The sequence below is a fragment of the Lepidochelys olivacea genome, assembly GCF_965140295.1.
Source record: "Lepidochelys olivacea isolate rLepOli2 genome assembly, chromosome: 5".
Classification (NCBI taxonomy): Eukaryota; Metazoa; Chordata; order Testudines; family Cheloniidae; genus Lepidochelys; species Lepidochelys olivacea.
Genome location: NC_140415.1, coordinates 2036615 through 2059503, shown reverse-complemented (window position 1 = coordinate 2059503; position 22889 = coordinate 2036615). Strand labels below are relative to the sequence as shown.

The 22889-nt window shown below is 46.9% G+C and overlaps 1 protein-coding gene across 6 annotated transcripts in view; it reads left to right on the top strand.

The window, feature by feature from the left end:
• Nucleotides 1–22889, top strand: part of UNC13B (unc-13 homolog B) — a gene marked incomplete at its 5' end in the record, with an annotated part of 380494 nt that overhangs the window by 329621 nt on the left and 27984 nt on the right. For all 6 annotated transcript variants that reach the window (XM_084628800.1, XM_084628798.1, XM_084628797.1 and 3 more), the window contains 3 exons: nt 5030–5118; nt 11545–11697; nt 19698–19821. In XM_084628800.1, the coding sequence (XP_084484926.1) occupies nt 5030–5118; nt 11545–11697; nt 19698–19821 (366 nt within the window). The remainder of the gene's footprint in view (nt 1–5029; nt 5119–11544; nt 11698–19697; nt 19822–22889) is intronic.

The following is a 22889-nucleotide window of genomic DNA, read 5'->3' as shown; positions in this document are numbered from 1 at the left end:
TGTATAAAGAAAAGGAGTACTTGTGGCACCTTAGAGACTAACCAATTTATTTGAGCATGAGCTTTCGTGAGCTACAGCTCACTTCATCGGATGCATACCATGGAAACTGCAGAAGACATTATATACACACAGAGACCATGAAACAATACCCCCTCCCACCCCACTGTCCTGCTGGTAATAGCTTATCTAAAGTGATCATCAAGTTAGGCCATTTCCAGCACAAATCCAGGTTTTCTCACCCCACCCCACCCCACCCCACACACACACAAACTCACTCTCCTGCTGGTAATAGCCCATCCAAAGTGACAACTCTCTTCACAATGTGTATGATAATCAACGTGGGCCATTTCCTGCACAAATCCAGGTTCTCTATTACCAGCAGGAGAGTGAGTTTGTGTGTGTATGGGGGTGGGGGGGGGTGAGAAAACCTGGATTTGTGCTGGAAATGGCCCACCTTGATTATCATGCACATTGTAGGGAGAGTGGTCACTTTGGATAAGCTATTACCAGCAGGAGAGTGAGTTTGTGTGTGTGGTTTTCGGAGGGGGGTGAAGGAGTGAGAGAACCTGGATTTGTGCAGGAAATGGCCCACCTTGATTATCATACACATTGTGAACAGAGTGGTCACTTTGGATGGGCTATTACCAGCAGGAGAGTGAGTTTGTGTGTGGGGGGGGGGGGCGGAGGGTGAGAAAACCTGGATTTGTGCTGGAAATGGCCCAACTTGATGATCACTTTAGATAAGCTATTACCAGCAGGAGAGTGGGGTGGGAGGAGGTATTGTTTCATGGTCTCTGTGTGTATATAATGTCTTCTGCAGTTTCCACGGTATGCATCCGATGAAGTGAGCTGTAGCTCACGAAAGCTCATGCTCAAATAAATTGGTTAGTCTCTAAGGTGCCACAAGTCCTCCTTTTCTTTTTGTGAATACAGACTAACACGGCTGTTACTCTGAAACCTGTAACTTGTATCTAATTCGGATACAGAAATAGTAGGCACCAGTCTCATGCCCTTCTAATGGACCTAAATCACGTTCTGTTAATCCCCTGCAGTTTGTGTGGAGCCAGGGAATGCCAATACCAGCCATTAAGGAGCTAGTTAATACATTATCTAGACTTTTCCTCCTTATGTGTTAGTAGCTGTTCAGAAGAATCAGTATCTCCATAATGACAAAGGACTTTTCTGCCACTGAGCTGAGAAATTCAGCACCACAGTTGGCTTTCCTTCCACTATCACTTAGTGACAGGTTTCAGAGTAGCAGCCGTGTTAGTCTGTATCCGCAAAAAGAACAGGAGTACTTGTGGCACTTTAGAGACTAACAAATTTATTAGAGCATAAGCTTTCGTGGGCTACAGCCCACTTCATCGGATGCATAGAGTGGAACATATAGTAAGAAGTTATATATATATATACACACACAGAGAAGGGGGAAGTTACCATACAAACTGTAAGAGGCTAATTAATTAAGATGAGCTGTTATCAGCAGGAGAAAAAAACTTTTGTAGTGATAATCAAGATGGCTCATTTAGACAGTTGACAAGAAGGTGAGAGAATACTTAACATAGGGAGATAGGTTCGGTATGTGTAATGACCCGGCCACTCCCAGTCTCTATTCAAACCCAAGTTAATGGTATCTAGTTTGCATATTAATTCAAGCTCAGCAGTTTCTCCTTGGAATCTGTTTTTGAAGCTTTTCTGTTGAAAAATTGCCACCCTTAAATCTTTTCCTGAGTGGCCAGAGTGGTTGAAGTGTTCTCCTACCGGTTTTTGAATGTTCTGATTCCTGATGTTGTGTCCATTTATTTGTTTGCATAGAGACTGTCCGGTTTGGCCAATGTACATGGCAGAGGGGCATTGCTGGCACAGGATGGCATAGATCACATTGGTAAATGTGCAGGTGAACGAGCCCCTGATGGCGTGGTTCATGTGATTAGGTCCTATGATGGTGTCACTTGAATAAATATGTGGACAGAGTTGGCATCAGGCTTTGTTGCAAGGATAGGTTCCTGGGTTAGTGTTTTTGTTGTGATTGCTGGAGAGTATTTGCTTCAGGTTGGGGGGCTGTCTGTAAGCGAAGACTGGTCTGTCTCCCAAGATCTGTGAGAGTGAGGGATCATTTTTCAGGATAGGTTGTAAATCTTTGATGATGAGCTGGAGAGGTTTTAGTTGGGGGCTGAAGGTGATAGCTAGTGGCGTTCTGTTATTTTCTTTGTTGGGTCTGTTCTGTAGAAGATGACTTCTGGGTACTCTTCTGGCTCTGTCAATCTGTTTTTTCACTTCAGCAGGTGGGTACTGTAGTTTTAAGAACGCTTGATAGAGATCTTGTAGCTGTTTGTCTCTGTCTGAGGGATTGGAGCAAATGCGGTTCTATCTTAGAGCTTGGCTGGAGACAGTGGATCGTGTGGTGTGTCCTGGATGGAAGCTGCAGGCATGTAGGTACTTAGTGGCTACTAATGGGTAATGAGGAAAAAGCTAGAAACTTTTTTAATCAGTGTCACTAGCAGTCTTGTGAATCACACCTGAAACAGGGGAGTGGGGGATCAGTTTAGAGGAGAGAGAGTGCTACAGGGATCTGAGTTTGGGTCTGCAGCCCCTTGGCCAGAAGCACTGTAAAGGCCTGAGTGTTCATGCCCTGTGTGAAGTGTTGCTCCCAGATATCCTCTCTAGCCAATGCAAAACTTGGTGATACTAGGATACCGGGGAGCCATGTTCTGCCCTCTCACGGGAGGGCAGGGTCACTGCTACAAGAATAAAGTAGTAAGACGCAACCTGAATGCACTCAATGCATCCTCTGTGGTAACCATGCTCTGAGAGCCACTAGCCTCTGTCTGCCAGGAGCTGGGAATGGGCGAGAGGGGATGGGTCACTTGTTGATTGCCTGTTCTGTTCATTCCCTCTGGGGCACCTGGCATTGGCCACTGTCGGGAGACAGGAGACTGGGCTAGATGGACCCTTGGTCTGATCCACTGTGGCCGTGCTTATGTAACTTCCCACAGTAAAATAACTCACCAGTTGCACAGGGCATGAGCTCAATATTCCAAGGGTCAGGAGTTGCAATCTACCATTGCTGTCCTAGATGTGGACCTAAAAAATCCTGTGGATTCAGTACGGACACAGCCTGTAGCTATCGAAGAAATAGCAGAATATAAGGAGTGGTGGGTGATCAGTACCAGTCCTACTGGCTTGCATTAGAAGAGAGCTGATTCTCTAGTTCAGCTGACAAAGCATTTGTCTGAAATGTCACAGTGAGTCAGGCTGATCCTGAGTCCCACTCCCTCAGGCGGTGGGCTGAGTTCAGAGGAGTAATGGTGCTGTAAATTACACATTCTGCATTGGAGACTCTGTAAACTGATGGGGTCTTACATGCCTGGGAAATGGAAGGGGGCCGGGTGGTAGAAAGAAAAGCAACCACTAGGAGGCTGTATACCTAGCTTTGTCACCTGTGAGTTGGGCCCAAAGCCTCTAATTAGCATGGTTAGATCGGGGGCTATCTTCGTTGCTGTGTGTGTGGAGAAATAGGTGCACAGGGAATAACCTTACAAACTCACATTAATAAAGCAGGAAAGTCACTGCAGTCAGCACTTCACTCCTGAGACTCATAAATAAACCAACAGCTGCTGTTTCTTTCTCTGTTTTTGAAAGCAGATCTAGAAGACTGGTAAGCACACTTTCTAACACCTGTTAAAATCTGGATTTTCCCAGCTAGTTTACTAAAGGGAAAGGAGTGAATCCCATTCCAAATCTCTGTATTTCCCTTGAGGATTTCCTTTCTCTGATAGATGCTAAAGAAAACAAGCAGGGCTCCAGTACAGAATGGGGTAGCAGGAACTCCTGTTGTGCTTAATTCCTGTCTAGCTCCAATACTGGGATTTAGCCTAGAAACCTAAGCCCCTGAATTCTAGCCACCGCACTGCCATTGCAACAAGTGAATATATAGGAGGTCTAAGTTGGAGGGCAGGCTGGAGTTCTAAAGTCCCAATTCACAAACAGCAGAGGCATTTCATTTATGTTTAAGAACCAGAAGCGCTGATGTAACCAGAAGTGATCCTATCTCACGTTCACACAGCATTTCCAGCCCAGAGGATCCCAAAGCACTTCACACACTCTGCATGTGCAGGCATCGCTGCCCTGCTGAAATGCAACCACCTAAGGCTGGAGAGTGGCAACCACCAGCATCAGGCACACTGCACGAATGCAGAAGAGGGAAATTATGAGCTATGGATCGTGGAGCAAACCAGGACTCTTAGGGCAGGGGTCAAGAGATCAGTACCGTTCATGCAGTACAGACAGGATCTCAGGGTTTAATGCGTCAGCTGAAAGACTCGCACACAGAGAACTTGACTGTATCTCAGGCTGACTCAGGAGTATTCAGGGCTGATCACTAAGGGGCCAGATCTTCATGTGCTCAGGGTCCACAACATATTTTCCAAAGTGCTCAGCACATAACCACTCCCTTTGTGACACACTGCCAGATTTTCAAAAGAGTGGGGAACCTGTGGGCTTTATTCCCCATGCTCCACTGAACTGCAGCCTGAAGTCTGTGTAATGACTCTGGCGGTGGAAGGTGATGCAACTACTCTCAAATTCACACACGGAGAAACAAACCCCAGTGAAAAGCCCCACTTTAAAGAAGCCAGTCTTAAATTAAACCTATAGCCCCAAGGTGACTCAGAACCCAAAGGTATATATCGCAGTAACACAGCACAGTCTGGGTTCTGTGCTGGAAAGGTTTAAATGTTTCTTTATTTCTTAACTCCACAAGTATCAGGAAAAGGGATGACTTTGAGAAGAGGTGGCGGAAAGTAGGAGCCAAAGTAACATTTGTTCATGGTTCCCAAGTTCTATGGGGAAGTCTCTAGAGCAGCTGGCCATGAACTCTACAGTGGTGCTTGGGAAAGGATGCTAGTATACACATTTTGAGGATATTTCATGTGATTTTCTACCGTTTAGTCAGCACTGGGTAATAGTACTTTGGGGAACAGCAAACCAACCTAGATTTTCCAGCTAAGCTCTCTCCTTTTGTCCACAGCTGGACCCAGAAGCAAGTGACAATCTCAAAGAGCTTCAGGTGAAACTGAACAATGTTTTGGATGAACTCAGTGTTGTGTTTGGTAACAGGTGAGTACATCTAGCTTCTATAGCCATAGAAACATTCCTTTCCTTCCACTCCAGCTGCATCTCTCGTGAGACTGAGATGAAAGTAAAACACATGGCAATTGCACACTGTGTTTCTGTTTTAAATCAAATTCATGGCCCTGAATTTGCTTAATTCTTCATGTGCTCAGTTCTCCATCTGAAGAATTGAGAAACTTTCAGAAAATTGTATCTGTTGTGTTCATTGCTCTGCCTGGGAACAGAACATCATTTCACAATTCAGATTCTGTATTTGGATTACATATATTGCTGATCCTGCTGCTAACAGCACTTGTGTCTCTGGGAGAATTGAACCCTGCTCTTCTTTGCTCTGAAAGCAGTTTCCAGTTCAACATTCAGAGAGTGATATTCCTGTTTAAATGCAAACAGTCTGTTAAAGCATGTAACAGCTGAATGCTTTCTGATTGTTAAATGAGGATTGAAATCGGAAGGAAACTGGCTTAGCGTTTGTGTTTCACACTGAGACCCAGTACTCTAATGTTGCAAAGGTGGGCATTTTTTTATAGGCTGGTCAGTCATTGTCGGGACAAGCACCAAAAGTGTTGCTAGTGGCAATTAAAAGCTTTATTTACAAATCATAGATACAAACTGCCTATGGCAAGGATTGTGTGTCAGCTCTCGCAATTCTACAGTGAGCACAAAAGTTGCAGCTTAAGCAAGAATGGAAGGCTGAAGACACTTCCCCTCTGCTGGATGTTCAGGCCTCTGTCGGGAGGCATGGATTGAGTATCAACTGGCCATGAATATGTTTAGCCCGTAAATTAGAAGAAGGTTTCTAACCATCAGAGAAGTCAGGTTCTGGAACAGCCTCCCAGCAGGAGTAGGGGGGGAAACAACCTAACTAGTTTTAAGGTGGAGTTTGATAAATTTATGAAGGAATTTATAGGCTGGGGTGGCCTATGATAGCAGGAGGCTGGACTTGATGAGCCAGGAGTTCCCTTCCAGTCTTATGTTCCGAAGTAAAATATCCCCCAACTGATCCAGTCTATTAATCTTTGAAAATAACTATTCCCCACGATAAGGACTGTTCATCTCATCTATGCCCTGTAAAAAGATTAATGCAGGCACATCCAGTAGTGTAGCTCCCACCTGGGTGGTGAGAATAAAAGCTCAGCCTGACTGCTCTGCTTCCCATCCATACATTTGTAGTATTTATGATCATCAGTTACTTTGTGGGACTTGTTGACACACAGCTGCATTTTCAGCATTTGAAACTGGTAACTAAGTGTGTAACTCCCATTGCTATTCATGGATGGTGGCAGCAGGAGAAGGGGAGATACGAACACATGGAACTGAGTCAATGACATTCATAATTAGATGGCGGATAAGTGAGAAATCATAATTAGTGGGTTAGTATTGTTATCTGACACTTGTCTTCACAGTACCAATGTTACAAGACAATTAGGGTGGACTCTTGGCATTTGAAAATGTAATTTACAGAGATTATGCAGGATCAGCACACGTATCAGGGAGTGTTTCAGAAACGTGTGCCAGCAAGAGAGAGAGATTAACCAGTCAATGGGGTTCAGCTGCTTCATCTATTCAGAAGTGATGGCATCAAATTAAAAGTGGAAGGGCGGCTTACTGTGCAAAACAGATCTTCTCCTCAAGGATGTAACTGAGAGGTAGCGTAGGTGTCCTCGCTAGAGTAGAAAGCGTCTGTATAAATGGCAACTCCTGGGACACTTTGCACCTCTTATGCATCAGATCCGAGCTTTTTTCATGTTTGAGGGATAGCTGCAGTGGCTGACGAAACAATGACATCTAAATTCCCTGCTCCCTCTGTCCTGAGCAAGTGCCATCACAGAGCACAGGATGATAGAGCCTGGTTTGGTCAAAGAGCCATATTTAGTGCATTACTGATGGACCAAATATAGTCTTCAGTGCAAGGATGGATAGTGGGAGAGTAATTCACCCCAAGGCATGATCCCACACCCACCTCTTCCCACCCTCACGCTGGCTTCTGGAAGGGCTGTAGGCTTCCAACACTGTATAACAAACAATACCCCAACCCCAAGACCGGTCGGGGAGGGCGTCCGTGGCAGCTCGGATATTCCAGTACATTGTCTTCAAGAGCCAAGGTACAGATTCAAAGGGGAAGAGATGAGCTTTCTCAACAGCAGGCCTGGAGCACTCCCTTTGCTATCTACAGAGCCCTGCTTTACTGTACCGTTCCCCCAGAGAATGGGGGGCAACACCCCACAGCATGTGTTGTGCAAAAGTAACATCCATGAATAAATCTAGAGCAAGCTGGAGAACCACCTGCCACCTCATCACCTACCAAGACGATAGGCACCTTAGACATAGATACCAACGAAACAAGCCTTAATAAAGATTGGTGGTTGGTATGGAGCCACTTGCGCAGCTGAAATGGCCATTCTATAGAAAAAATGAAATTAAATCAATAAATCAGTGTCTCACGTGGTCTCTCTCAACAAGTTGGCAATCCCTTCTCTGCGTCCTGGCCTGGTGTGGTTCTATCCTTAGAACACCCTTAATCCCATTCCACGCATCCCAAACATAGTAAATGTAATTCCAAACACACCTAGGTCGGGGGCTCATATTTCAATAGATCAACAGTGTGGAGACACTATTACCATCCCACTTAGTGTAACACTCCACATCAGCTTTTCACACGTAATAAATACTCCAGGTTTTATAGCTCAGAGGAAACATAGCAAGGTTTCCAGCTAACTGCAGGTTAGATGATGTTTGTTCTTGGAGGAGAGGAGAGATGGCATATGAACCGAGGAATGCTGGAATCCTGTCCGTTGGTGCCTGAGAGACTGACACCCATAGCTCACTGCAGTGGCTGCTTTATGCTGGGCTGCCCCGTTATGTGGCAGTTTATGCACAGAGTAAGATGTAGCTGCCAACACGTAATGTTTTAGTTATATGACCCTGCAAACCAGGAGTTCTTGGGTTTCGGTGACCCAGTTGCATGGTCATTTTCACGGAAGCTGGTGTCTTCCCCTGTGTTTGGAAACCTCCACTTAGAATCATAGAATATCAGGGTTGGAAGGGACCCCAGAAGGTCATCTAGTCCAACCCCCTGCTCGAAGCAGGACCAATTCCCAGTTAAATCATCCCAGCCAGGGCTTTGTCAAGCCTGACCTTAAAAACCTCTAACGAAGGAGATTCTACCACCTCCCTAGGTAACGCATTCCAGTGTTTCACCACCCTCTTAGTGAAAAAGTTTTTCCTAATATCCAATCTAAACCTCCCCTACTGCAACTTGAGACCATTACTCCTCGTTCTGTCATCTGCTACCATTGAGAACAGTCTAGAGCCATCCTCTTTGGAACCCCCTTTCAGGTAGTTGAAAGCAGCTATCAAATCCCCCCTCATTCTTCTCTTCTGCAGGCTAAACAATCCCAGCTCCCTCAGCCTCTCCTCATAACTCATGTGTTCCAGTCCCCTAATCATTTTTGTTGCCCTTCGCTGGACTCTCTCCAAGTTATCCACATCCTTCTTGAAGTGTGGGGCCCAAAACTGGACACAGTACTCCAGATGAGGCCTCACCAATGTCGAATAGAGGGGAACGATCACGTCCCTCGATCTGCTCGCTATGCCCCTACTTATACATCCCAAAATGCCATTGGCCTTCTTGGCAACAAGGGCACACTGCTGACTCATATCCAGCTTCTCGTCCACTGTCACCCCTAGGTCCTTTTCCGCAGAACTGCTGCCGAGCCATTCGGTCCCTAGTCTGTAGCTGTGCATTGGGTTCTTCCGTCCTAAGTGCAGGACCCTGCACTTATCCTTATTGAACCTCATCAGATTTCTTTTGGCCCAATCCTCCAATTTGTCTAGGTCTTTCTGTATCCTATCCCTCCCCTCCAGCGTATCTACCACTCCTCCCAGTTTAGTATCATCCGCAAATTTGCTGAGAGTGCAATCCACACCATCCTCCAGATCATTTATGAAGATATTGAACAAAACCGGCCCCAGGACCGACCCTTGGGGCACTCCACTTGATACCGGCTGCCAACTAGACATGGAGCCATTGATCACTACCCGTTGAGCCCGACAATCTAGCCAGCTTTCTACCCACCTTATAGTGCATTCATCCAGCCCATACTTCCTTAACTTGCTGACAAGAATACTGTGGGAGACCGTGTCAAAAGCTTTGCTAAAGTCTAGAAACAATACTTCCCTGGGCCAGCTGGAGGAAAGGGTCCAGACCAGAAGACTCAGCTCACTGGGGGTAAAGGAAGCAGCTGCTGTTAGAACCTGAGAAGTTGATAATTTCTTGTTTATATACAGCCCACCCCATTCCCAAGCACAGATCCCTGCAATATGAGGCCTCTCATAGACTTTAAGATCAGAAGGGACCATCATGATCATCTAGTCTGACCTCCTGCACAACTCAGGCCACAGAATCTCACTCACCCACCCACTCCTGTAACAGACCCCTAATCTCTGGCTGAGTTACTGAAGTCCTAAAACCATGATTTACAGACTTCAAGTGACAGAGAATCCACCATTTATACTAGTTTACACCTGCCAGTGACCCGTGCCCCATGCTGCAAAGGAAGGTGAATCTATGCCGCAATCTGACCTGGGGGGAAATTCCTTCCTGACCCCAAATATGGCAATCAGTGAGACCCTGACCTGTGGGCGAGACCCACCACACTCTGTACAGTCAATCTGATCGAGCTGCCTGTGTTCCCGACAATTGGCTGCTGCAGCATTGCATGCTGGCACTCCGCTCGAGTGCCACGCTGGGGCGTACCCACTCTCTCGAGCTCCGCAGCGGTGTCTGAGAGGTGAACATGAGAATAGAGGCAGAATAGAAAGAGAAGATCCTGGCTCTGGGGTTGCTTCAATGGAGTAGGATGCTAGAAATCAGCAGGATGTTTTGATGCACTGGGGGAGGCTGCTCCATGGTGGGGGAAGAAGGCAGTGGGAGGGTGTAGGTGGAAAAGTCGGTGGGGCACGGAGCATAGTGAGTAGCAGAAACCGAGGCTGCATGTTTTTAAAGGAGAGAGGCCCACCTATGTCACAGGTGCCCTGCTGATTCAACACTATAGGAAATCAGGCCCCTTATTTAGGTGCCCAAATACAGATTTAGGAGCCAGCTTTAGAGACACACACACCCGCCCCCATGTTCGGTTGATCTGGTATCTTGGCTGCAACCCCTAGCACTTCTTACATGTTCAAGACGCTACACAAACATTAATTGAATGCCACACTTACCATCTATTGTCAGTAATAATTGCCTTAAATATCAAGATGGGTGAGGTGATACCTCTGATTGGATCAGCTTCTTCAGGAAAAGATTTGACCTCACCCACCTTGTCTTTCGAATACCCTGGGATAAGCACAGCTACAACTATATTGCCAACTTAAATGTCAAGGCATTTCCCTGTATTCCCAGCTGATGTGTTGAAGGCTCTGCTGCAGTATTCCCCACATTAAACCACTACATTAGATTCTTCTGGACTGTCTGCAGCAGGGGTTCTCAAACTTTTGTACTGGTGACCCCTTTCACCCAGCACACCTCTGAGTGCAAACCCCCCCCCCATAAAGTAAAAGCACTTTTTGTATATTTAACACCATTATAAATGCTGGAGGCAAAGCGGGGTTTGGGGTGGAGGCTGACAGCTCGCAACCCCCCCATGTAATAACCTTGTGACCCCCTGAGGGGTCCCAACCCCCAGTTTGAGAACCCCTGGTCTGCAGTAACTAGGTTGGTTGCCATCTACTGATAGTGGTTGTGACAAGCTAATTTCCCTAATGGACGTGGCTGGGATCTCTACCTGTCTACCCTTGGGAGTTCCAGACAGTTGAACTCCCCTAACCGTGGCATGTCACTTCAACAGAGAGACAGACATTGTTCACTTGGCTAGCCAAGCCCCAGTTACTGTCTTGACAGTATGTATAACCCGGCCCCTCTGGCACTGGGGATTGTTTCAGTCAGCACGTGTCTTTGCTGCTGAGCACCTGTGATTTTAACCCTCTATTGTGAGGTCTGGCAATGAGCTGCATGTATGTGTCTGTCCGCAGTGCACCGAAGTTGAGCACTGGTTACGCTCCTGATCTGCATGAAGTCATAGACTGTATATACCAGACACAGAACAGTATGCTTTTAGTTGGGTGCAGTTGTAATTCTTTCAAAAAGAAAGGGCAGCTTTTTAATTAAGTGAATGAGTTTATCTCCAACGCGATGAGACCATGTGTAGGGATCCTAGTGTCACTGCTGATATTCTACACAGTTGATTACCCTGATAGTGTGTCCTTCTTAACAACATTGAGAAGGAAGCAATAGGGAAGGTCTTGGATGGAATCAGGAGGAGTATTGCGTAGTTAGTGAGTGCATGTTATGTTTTCATGTGCAAGAGGTGATAGCTTAGCCACTGAATAACCTTGCTTTTCTCGTCTGTCTAGCTTTCAGAGCCGTATTGATGAGTGTGTCAAGCAGATGTCAGATATACTCTGTCAAGTAAAAGGGACCGGAAATATCCCTGCAAATGCCAGGACCACGGTGGCGCAAGATGCGGATAATGTCCTGAGGCCATTAATGGACTTCCTGGATGGAAAGTAAGAAGAGCTCAGTTCTGTATTCATACTGCCATATACATACATAAAATCTCTAACAGATTGGGAGGGGTTTCTTCAGCCTTCTGGATGACTCCCTCAAGACATCTTCTCTATCAGAGTCATCCCGGAGGGTTTTTATCTTTGGAAAAGAGGCGGCTTCTGGATGACTCATTAGACTTTCTCGTTTTGAAAGTGTCAGCCAGCAGATATGATATGGTGTTTCTGTGAATCCCATGACATTCGCCAGGTATAATTTGTGATTTTGTTGCATGAGAGATGGTTTATTTTGTTGCATTTGTACTTGAGTCATTCCAACTTTTCCTCGGGTTGGATGCTGAAAGGGACTGTGTGCTTCATAGTTAGCATGCGTACACAGAAGCACTTTTACATCCATAAAGCAATTTCCATGCTTTCTTTACCTAACTACTCCTTGGAGGCAGCATCACCTTCTATTGGTGGGAAGCGGAAGTGGGAATGTTCATGACTTCTTTCCTGTCCACAGCAAGTCAGAGGCAGAGCCTGGATTATTCTTCCTGTCTGTCCTACAGAGGAGGCAAGTTCCTCTAAATGCTGCCTGTGTCTGGCTAGCATCACCTCTTCGTTGCCTGGGTTCAGCTCTGGCCAGCTGCTCTTCACCCAGCTGAGGATTTTGGCTAGGCCTTGAGAGACCTGGGAGAGGGTTGTGTTCATGCTGGATATAAAGGAGCGGAGTGTGGTCTATGGATTGCTGGCACTTCAGCCAGTGTGTTGTGTCCTCAGCTCTCCCAACGGCTTCCTATAGATGTAGCCCCGTGGGACTCTGCTGGTGAGTCTGATCTCTCTGCGCCCTTACACTGGCACGGGGATGGTCAGTGAGAGGCGAATAAGGAAACTGATCAGGACTGTTCCAGACAAAAGGGAGTAAACACAGAGAACTGATGCTGAGTAAGGCAGCTATAACCAAGCACAAAATTGAAGCCAAGAAATACCTGGATGTGTTTCTGGAGAAGGGTGTTTAGGGCTCTCCTGAGAGAAGCAGGAAAGTGGGTTTCAAATCAGCATTCAAAGAACCCAGCCGTTGGGCCACACGGACTTTTCCTGGCCCTACAATCAGTATGTTTGCTCTTCTGTGGGAATGGGCTCTGCCAGGTAGGAATACTTGGCCTTCTCACTTGGGCTGTTGCTTAGTCTTCTATCTGTGGTGTCTCACTCAGATACACGTGGCTAGTGTTTGGAAAGAGAGAGACACAGCTGAGCTACAGAAGGACGCCAGTGTGCACCCTCTACAGACGTGTTACAGCTGAACATGTGTTCCTTGAAACTAGCGGTGCCTCTGCCTTTGGACTCTGGGCGTACTTTGTTCCATTAAAACTTTACTTTTCATCTCTGGCACGAGGAGAGGAAAGCAAAGCAAAGTTGTGCACCTGCCTGGTCTCTGATTTCCAGCTGCAGCAGAGGTCTCAGAGGAGATGAGGAATAGAGCTCCAGCTAGGATCTCTCATGTAAAGAGAGCACGTATTTGAAAAATGAGGAAGCTTCGTTCCTGTGACTAGGAGGAGTACAATGGTCTGGAGGGTGTAAATACTCCACAGGGAGTCAAAGTGCTGAGTGGGAATGTGATATTCCTGACCCGTCTTTGGGGCACTGACTTCGGTACCTACCTCAACGCCAATGCAATCATAGAATAGCAGGGTTGGAAGGGACCTCAGGAGGTCATCTAGCCCATTCTTTAACTTGCTGACAGGAATACTGTGGGAGACCATGTCAAAAGCTTTGCTAAAGTCAAGGAATAACACGTCCACTGCTTTCCCCTCATCCACAGAGCCAGTTATCTCGTCATAGAAGGCAATTAGATTAGTCAGGCATGACTTGCCCTTGGTGAATCCATGCTGACTCTTCCTGATCACTTTCCTCTCCTCTAAGTGCTTCAGAATTGATTCCTTGAGGACCTGCTCCATGATTTTTCCAGGGACTGAGGTGAGGCTGACTGACCTGTAGTTCCCTGGATCCTCCTCCTTCCCTTTTTTAAAGATGGGCACTACATTAGCCTTTTTCCAGTCATCTGGGACCTCCCCCGATCGCCATGAGTTTTCAAAGATAATGGCCAATGCCTCTGCAATCACATCCGCCAACTCCTTTAGCACTCTCGGATGCAGCGCATCCGGCCCCATGGACTTGTGCTCGTCCAGCTTTTCTAAATAGTCCTGAACCACTTCTTTCTCCACAGAGGGCTGGTCACCTCCTCCCCATGCTGTGCTGCCCAGTGCAGTAGTCTGGGAGCTGACCTTGTTCAACGTATTGGACCGGGGAAGCGGCTGGACATTTGCTTGCTTTTCTGAGGGTCACTCCCCCATTGCTTCTGAACAACTTTGAGTGTCCATCGGCATCAAGCCTGGGGTGGTCATCCCCCTTACGTTTTGTTCTTCAGACACCAGTCTAGAAGGTGGTCAAGACCACCTTCTGATCTGGATTGATACTGGGATCTGTATTGTTCGCTCAGTGGAGACGGGTTCTTGGTTATTAATGCCATGCCCTTATGCTCAGCAGCCTCCATGGAATCAATGGGCGATTCCTCGTTCTATAAATCCGAATCCTCCACCTGTTCCTGGGCCAGATAAACTGACCAGCCAGTGGTATCCCCTCCTCAGCCGCCTACATTGCAAACTCAGATGGAGGCATCTCCCTTAGAGCAGGTACACATGGATCCACGTATACAAGAACCAGTACTGCACCAGGAGGTTCCAATGGCTCCGTTGCTTTCATCCTCCTCATTCAATGACTCTGCAGTGTCGGAATCTTCCTCCCCTGGCCCTGAAGATTTTAAGGAACATCAGGAGCTCTGAAGTTTAAATAGCTTCATGCTTTCATCAAATCATAGAGTATCAGGGTTGGAAGGGACCTCAGGAGGTCATCTAGTCCAACCCCCTGCTCAAAGCAGGACCTAATCCCCAACTAAATCATCCCAGCCAGGGCTTTGTCAAGCCTGACCTTAAAAACCTCTAAGAATGGAGATTCCACCACCTCCCTAAGGAACCCATTCCAGTGCGTCACCACCCTCCTAGTGAAAAAGTTTTTCCTAATATCCAACCTAAACCTCCCCCACTGCAACTTGAGACCATTACTTTGGCTATACAGGCTGAGTTTGTGCAGGAAAACAGGCACAAATTGGTGGACATCCTTCAGTCTTCAACCCAGGGAGAGTAGCTCTCCTTATTAGTGAGGTACTGTTGGAGTCCTCCTAGGTTTGTGGAATACCAGAGCTGCTTTGACACCTATGGCAAAGCATATGGACAAGAGTTATGTTCCTGTGCATGGGGTTCGGGCATTTTTATTCACATCCTGCTCCCAATTCAGTTGTCATGACTGCAGCCAATGAGAGGTCATGACAAGATAGGTACAAGTCTATACCCAAAGACAAGGAAACAAAGAGGTTAGACTTCATGGGCCGAAAAATATATTGCCTTCGTCCTTGCCAGATGTGTGTTGCAAACCAGCAGGTGCTGCTGTCCAAGTACAGTTTTTTGAACTGGGACTTTGTAGCCAACTTCATGGACAAATGACCTGAATCTTCTAGGGAGGAGATGAAGGCGTTTATCGCAGAAGTTTCATCTGGTCGCTAAGACATTTTTGTAGTTGGCAGCTGCAACAGCAATGTCCAGTGCCAGAGTTATGGTGTCAGCGATTAAGATGAGAAGAGCACCACCGTTGCAGAATTCTGGAACAGTGCAGACATCCAACAGAGCATGGAAGACCTGCCCTTTGACAGATTTTTATTTTCTGGTAAGACAGATGAGAAGTTGCATTTGTTTAAGGACTCATAAGCAACCCTGCACTCTTTGCATCCGATGAAGCGAGCTGTAGCTCACGAAGGCTCGTGCTCAAATAAATGGGTTTGTCTCTCAGGTGCCACAAGCCCTCCTGTTCTGTTTGCAGATAACGACTATCCCGGCGGCGGCTGCTCTGAAACCACAAAAAGGTGTCATTTTGGAGGTCAGCAACAATAGCAATACCACTCAAAGGTATTTTAGACAGGCACCGTACCAACTGAGGCACCGGGACTACTCCAGAAAGGGCAGTGAGTCCCACAAGAGAAGGTCGTCTGGATCTGCTTTCACCCAGCCAGCTCGTCCACCTCCACCTTTGGGAATGCAGCCCATTTGACTATTAAATCAAGAGCACCATGCCACTTGTGGATGTTTCAACACCATCTCTTCAGTCTGTAGGCAGGCCGTCTCGCTTCTGCAGTGCTTGAGAATCCACAGCAATGGACAGATGGGCCCTAAGCATTTTGGGGTTGAGTAATGCTGAACAATTCCTTTCCATTCCCCCCTCCCTTTTCAGGGACGCTTCTTATGAGTCACTGCCTCTTCAGCGGCTCCAAACTCTTCGTGTTCTGGCAGCTGTGGAGGAGATTCCTCGTTATCACAGGAAGGGATTTTATTCCCAGTATTTCCCGATCTCCAAGAGAGAAATGAGACTATCCTTGGTCTCAACCAGTTCGTCAAGTATATGAAATTCCACATGGTTACCTTGGCTACTATGCTCCCTGCCTTGATTCATAACTGGTTTGCTGCTCTTCATCTTCGGATGCTTATTTCCACATTGTGATTTTCCCAGGCCATAGAAAGTTCCTGAGATTCCACGTTGCTGGCCAGCATTACCAGTACAGGGTTCTCCCCTTTGGCCTGTTATCAGCTCCATACATCTTTATTAAATGCATGATGGTGGTAGCGGCCTACCTAGGAGGAGGTGAATTCATGTCTTCCCATACTTGGACAATTGGCTATTGAGCTGCAGATCAAGGGAACAAGTCCTTAGTTGTGTCCAATTCATGCTGGACCCTTCTGATTGTCAAGGGTTGATTTTGAACAAAGAAAAACCAATATTGAACCCCAAAAAATCAAGTCCACATATGTCTGGGACTACTGGGCCATATGGCCACACACACTTACATGGTGCAGCGTGTAAGATTGTCTCTTTGCCCTCTTCTGCCATGCTTCAGGTGGGTTTATCGCCCCAGTTGATGCTCATTGGACAGGCTTACCCGAGTAGCCTCAGACTCACTATATTAGTGGACAGAACAATATGTGCCAGAGGGTTCCGTTTGCCCATCCTCCACCAACCAGAACAATAGTCACCGATGTCTCCATAATAGGTTGGGGAGTGTATCTAGGGAAGTGAAAGATTCAACGTTTGTGGTCAGAGTAGAAAGCTTCCAGTCATATTAACATGCTGGAGCTTCAGGCAATATACAATGTGTATCAGGCCTTTTGAGATCAGAGCTGGGGAGCAGCAGTTCACACATTTGCAGACAATACCATCGCAGTGTATTCGGTGAACAAGCAGGGATGAGCCCACTACAGCTGGCTTTGTCAGGAAGAAACTATGCCCACGGTGGCACATTTACCAGGCTCTCAAAACCAGCTGGCTGACCATCTCAGCAGGTTTTTCTCAGCAACCACAAGTGGTTACTGAAGAGCAGCAGAGTGAGGTCCATGTTCACAGAATGGGGCATTCCTTCCATCGACCTCTTTACAATGAAGGGCAACAGAAAATGTCAGTTTTGTTTCCAAGTGAGGCTCAGTCCAGGGTCCCTAACTGATGCTTTCCATCTGAACTGGGGAAGAGACCTGTTGTATGCCTTCCCATTTCCCTCTGATTCCTCGGGTTATCCTCAAACTCACATTGGACCATACTAAGTTGATTCTTATTGCAATGGCCTGACGAAGCAATGTTAATACTCTGGCCTTCTCAGTGTGTTAGCTCAGCCTCCTAAATCTCTCCATCTCCTGCCTGACCTGATGACCCAGCACCATGTCCAGGTTGTTCTTCCAGCATTTGGCAATCTACACCTCACCGCGTGAATGATACTTGGCTAAATGAGGAGGAAGGAAAATGCTCAGAAGCAGCTCAGATAATAGCGTAATATCTGCCTCATAAGCTGTGGTAATACAGGAACCTGTATTATCTAACTGGGAGATCATCTGTGAGGAGACTGGCTGACCCTCCATCTAAACCCCAAAGGTAGCTCAGACTATGCCCCCACAGACATGGACCCATTAGACAAGACCACAAGCAACACAGATCACATTTCTCAATGATATCTCAATAGTGAACATTTGTAGGGCAGCTTCTTGGTCTTCTGTACACACTTTAGCTAGGTGTTATTGTGACGAAGTGGGACTGTTCTTAATGTTTCCTCTGAATAGTGTGGGGGTGCCTCAGTTTCCTCTAGGCAGTTCTTAAGTATCTAGGTGATGGAGTAAGGGTGTATGATCATTGCAGAGCCCTAGAGGGCCGGTATGTGCAGGAGTCTGGACACAGAGAATGGCCGACACCCTGTTTCCTGGCAACTGATGGCCTGGGCCCTTCCCCCCTGCGAGGTGAGAGCTAAAGGGCTGGAGAACAAAGGAATCAGGTGACCACCTGGCCCGGGAAAGGAACAAAGCCCAGAGGAGGAGGGGCTGGAGGGGGTTTTCAGTTTGGGGCTGGCTGGGACATGGAGTGAAGGGCAGACGTGGTTGTCTGGCTCACTGCCCCCCAAAATGGACCCAGCTGAGGGGTCCTGTTCTCTGCACCTACAAGCTCTGTGTTAGACCATGTTCCTGACGTCTAATAAACCTTCTGTTTTACTGGCTGGCTGAGAGTCACGTCTGACTGCGAAGTTGGGGTGCAGGACCCTCTGGCTTCCCCAGGAGCCCCGCCTGAGCGGACTCACTGGGGGAAGCGCACGGAGGGGCAGAGGATGCTGAATGCTCCGAGGTCAGACCCAGGAAGGTGGAAGCTGTGTGAGCTGTGTGTCCTGAAGACAGGCTGCTCACAGAAAGGCGACTGCCCCAGAGTCCTGACTGGCTTCATGGGGAGCAGTTCCAGAGCATCGCCCAGGGACTCCGTGACAGTTATGCTATTACCAGATGCAAACTTTGGGATGGCTGTTCTGCAGTCTCTATTTAAACAGAGTCTGCAGCCTGGGATTTTGGATTGAAGAAACTGAGGGGGGTTAGGTGGCATCACCCTTGGACAGTCAGGCGAGGGGCTAAGACCACAAGAGCTGAGTGCCACCCTACAACTAGTGCTAAGCACAATTCTCTGGCGTCGGCATGCTGGGCGCCTGTACCCCTGGGTGGAATACGCGTCTGCACCCGCATCTCAGAGAACAAGGTGCAGTGCAGGTAAGTAAGTGCCCGTTTTATACGGAGTGATGCTACGACACGTGTGACCCTCGTATGCTTAACAACCTGTCCCACTCTGTATTTAACTTGAACACGCTAGTTTGCTTCTCCAGACCTGAAGAAGAGCTCTGTGAAGCTTGAAAGCTTGTCCCGTGCACCAGCAGAAGTTGATCCAGTACAAGATATTACCTCACCTACCTTATCTCTCTCATATCCTGGGACCAACATAATTATAACGCTGTCTCATCCACTCATTTTATATATACACCTAGCCAATAGATAAATCCTTGTGTTCCTGTGTCCTCATCTCCCTGCGTCTCTAAAAGAGAAGCTCTAGCACAATCCAGAGTGATTGTGGAGTGTTTGCTGCAGGTCACACCAGCAGAGCATAATGGCCCTCTCTTAGTGTAAACTCACCTGCTGGGTCTTTCCCTATTTAGACGGATGAGCCCTTTGGGGCAGGGTGCTTCTCCTATTTTATGTGTAAGCATCCAGCACAGTGGGGCCCTGATCCTGTGTGGGGCCCCTGCAAGCTACCATAATACAAATGAAAACTTTGTATTTCTCTGGATGTTAAATAGCAGTGGCTGAATTCTTGGGCACAAAAATCCTGTTCTGTGCAAATGTCTTAGTGCTAAAGCTGAAGGAAAAAGCAACAGAAAATGTTACTTTAGCAGTGCTGTAGGCAAAGGGAACGCTGCTCTTTCCTATGAGACGTTAGGTAAGAGTTAACATAAATTGTTTGCTAGGTGAGGCATTAAATCTCACCCACACTTCCACTCCATTTCTCCTGCAGACTGCACTGCTGGAACAGCGTTGTTTTAATTAGCTCTTGCTCTCTCCTTGCAGCCTGACGCTCTTTGCCACGGTATGCGAAAAGACGGTGTTGAAGAGGGTGCTGAAGGAGCTGTGGAGGGTGGTGATGAACACCATGGAGAAGCTGATCGTGCTTCCTCCACTCACAGACCACACGGTAAAGCGTAACCTTCTTCCTTACTCAGTGCAAAGCCATTCTCATTCTGCCATATAACCCTGTCTGGGTAGTGTGGTCTGCAGACCAGCCGGTTCTGAAGGGTGAGCTTGGAAAGGAAAGTGGTGGCCGTAATCTAAGAAACTAAAGAAATGGTTTTATTGGTTTTGGGATCTTGAGGCAGAGAGAGTGCTCTCCCAGCACAGCATCCGAGATGCTGGAGTCCAAAGGGTGACTGTCAAGTGCACCGAATCGTTGAATAGGAGGAGTCTGCAACCTTTTTCAGAAGGCAGCACACGTCAAATTACCCGGTGGCTGGGGCTGACTACACCGGGTTAGTTCAACCATGGAAACGCTTTCACGTAATGATCATCAGCTCCCTAGGCTGGGGAGTGTTTTTCTCCTGTTACACATGGTGAATTTGGGGTTGCTCATTAATGACACTTTTAGGCATCGTCCCTACTGAGAGGGGCAGTGTTTCTGTCTCCGATTGCGGGGAGTTGTTTGAAGCATGACCAGGATACACCTGATTTCAAAGGTAGATGTATATAAGTGTTCAGCTGCAGGAACCAATTGGATTAATGTGTGTCATGAACTGTAGTGACCTGTTAATGATGAAAAATTAGCCTGTCCCCTAATCCTGGTGAGCTACAGAAGCAGATTACATTGCAATCCCAGATATCCAGCTGCTTCCTAGGATGGTGTCCAGTCACAGGCAGAGTAAACTCCTGGCCCTGGGTTATAAGCTAATTGTTTGGAAATGGTCCAGAAATATTACTACTTGTCCACATTTAAGCAGGCTCTTGGCCTGGGTTGGTGTAATGAGTGGCTCTTCTTGTTTGTCACTGGTTTCTGGTATGTGTTGAAAGGTGTTCAGGTCATGGTGTCTGAAGAGGTGGTGGAGACTTGCATCTTGATGTAAATTTATTTGTCTTGTGACAGGGAGGGCCCTTGTCTCACCCTTAAGGATGCTGTAAACACCAGAGCTGTATTGCACACAGTGAATCATACCTTCCAAGCAAGAAACTATTGCAAGGGATCTGAGCATCAAACTATGGCCTTCTCTCTATGTTCAGGTTTTAAGTGACCATGTTTGTGTTTCTTTAATCAGTTTCATTTGTGTGCTGGATTTAGAATGGCGAAGATAAATAACTTTGGGGGGGGGAGGCATGTATGTTTTCTAGGCTACTTTTAAGCTGCTGTAGAAAGAGTCTGTTAGTAGATATGCGGAAGCCTGAATGTAAGAGCAGCCTTATTATGATCCTAAGAATCCCTTCTAACCTGAAGAGATGAAATAACAGCTTTCCTAGGGCACCAGGGGAAGGAGCTGCTTTGGGCTTTTATGCCGGCCCCTTTTGAAGTTCCCATACTGAGGGGGAGGAAAGCACCAGATACCACATTTCCCGCTGAAAGGCCATACATAGCTACTGCTTGCAACCCTGCTGGAAGTCGCCACAGAATAGCCATTCTGTGATACTCCATATGGCTTCATGTTACCTTCTCTGACACATTCAAAATGGAGAGGCTACGAAAAGAAGCCCAAGTCCTCTCCTGCTTCTGCAGGATTTCTCCCATTGGGCAGGAAGTGGCTCTCTGACAAGAGAAGCTAGCCAGCTCATGGGATGTAGGTTATAATGGAATTGTATCTCACCTGTTGCTTTCACGCCTCTAGGACGGCAGGCAGCAGCAAGTGTCTTAATAATACACTCCAGTCACTGGTTCATAAGCCTGTGGATATTGAATTTCCATGGATTTCAAGACCAATGGCAACATGAGCTGCAGTACTTCAGAGAGCAATTCACATAGCTTACCAAGTATAAGTAAAGATTAACATTTAATTACAATACTGTCTCTCTTGGCTGAGTGGATATATGGGGTTAAGTTTCTGGAACTCCAGAATGGTGGTGGGATGTTTTCTTGCATGGATAAACAGCCTTTTGAGGAGCCGTAGTATCTTGTTTACAAGAGTGTCATCAGGCAAAGACAGGAGCTGTCCATGTTATTTCATTTAGGCAATCCCAACTTTGATGACAAACTCACTGTAATAACAGAATAACTTCTGTTTGCAAACATATGCTGACAGAGATTGGCATTGACTGACAGGGATAGTGCCTAGTGGGAAAGAAAAATTGGAGAGTAGTTATCTGAGCAGCTTTGTTCCATGAAGCATTCTGAATCACTGGGTATTGCTCTGTGTGTATATAAAGTCTGCTGCAGTTTCCACGGTATGCATCCGATGAAGTGAGCTGTATTTCACGAAAGCTCATGCTCAAATAAATTGGTTAGTCTCTAAGGTGCCACAAGTACTCCTTTTCTTTTTGGGTATTGCTCAGTGTTTCAGACCTGGCCTACTTAGGAGACTGCTGCAGGAATGCTACGTGCCTTGGGTGGCTAATGTTGTTGTTCAAACTCGTATTGAAAAATTCCAAAGAGGAATGACAGAACTGAACTGTGATATATTAATATTTAAATAGCATTTTGGGGCTGCTCATTTAAAATGTCTTGTAACTTGATTTAGAAAATAGTGTGTGCTCTTCTGCTTAGCTCAGCAGGTGCTGAACCTTAAGAACCTCTTGTAAGTAAAAATGAACTCCAGAAATCACACAGCATTTACCATTTGGCCATCAATACAGATCAAAACCCTAAGTGCAGTCACACGCATCAGTCAGGTAGTGCAGTAGTGCGATTAGTTAACAGCACCTTGTAAAAGCTACTAGGATATACCTTTGTTACTCCTGGGGTAATTCTGCACCACTGCGGGTGCATAGAATTAACGTCCCCCACAGATTTCTTTGCTTCCCCACAGAAAAATGACTTTGACAGGGAAGCAAAGAGAATCTGCAAGAGTGGTTACGCACCACTCTCTAGCTGTGCAGATACATCATTTCAGGCACCCAGAGCAGACAGCAGGGCTGGAGGCAGGGGAGAATGGGATTTCCTCTTCCCCTGCAAGGAGTGGCTGGGGCTGTGTAAGACTCACCCCGAGAAACCTCCCCAAGCTGCAGGAAGGTCAGCATCCTCCCTGCTTCCTGCCCCCATCGTTCTTCAGCTGTGGGGGGAGTGGTCACTGT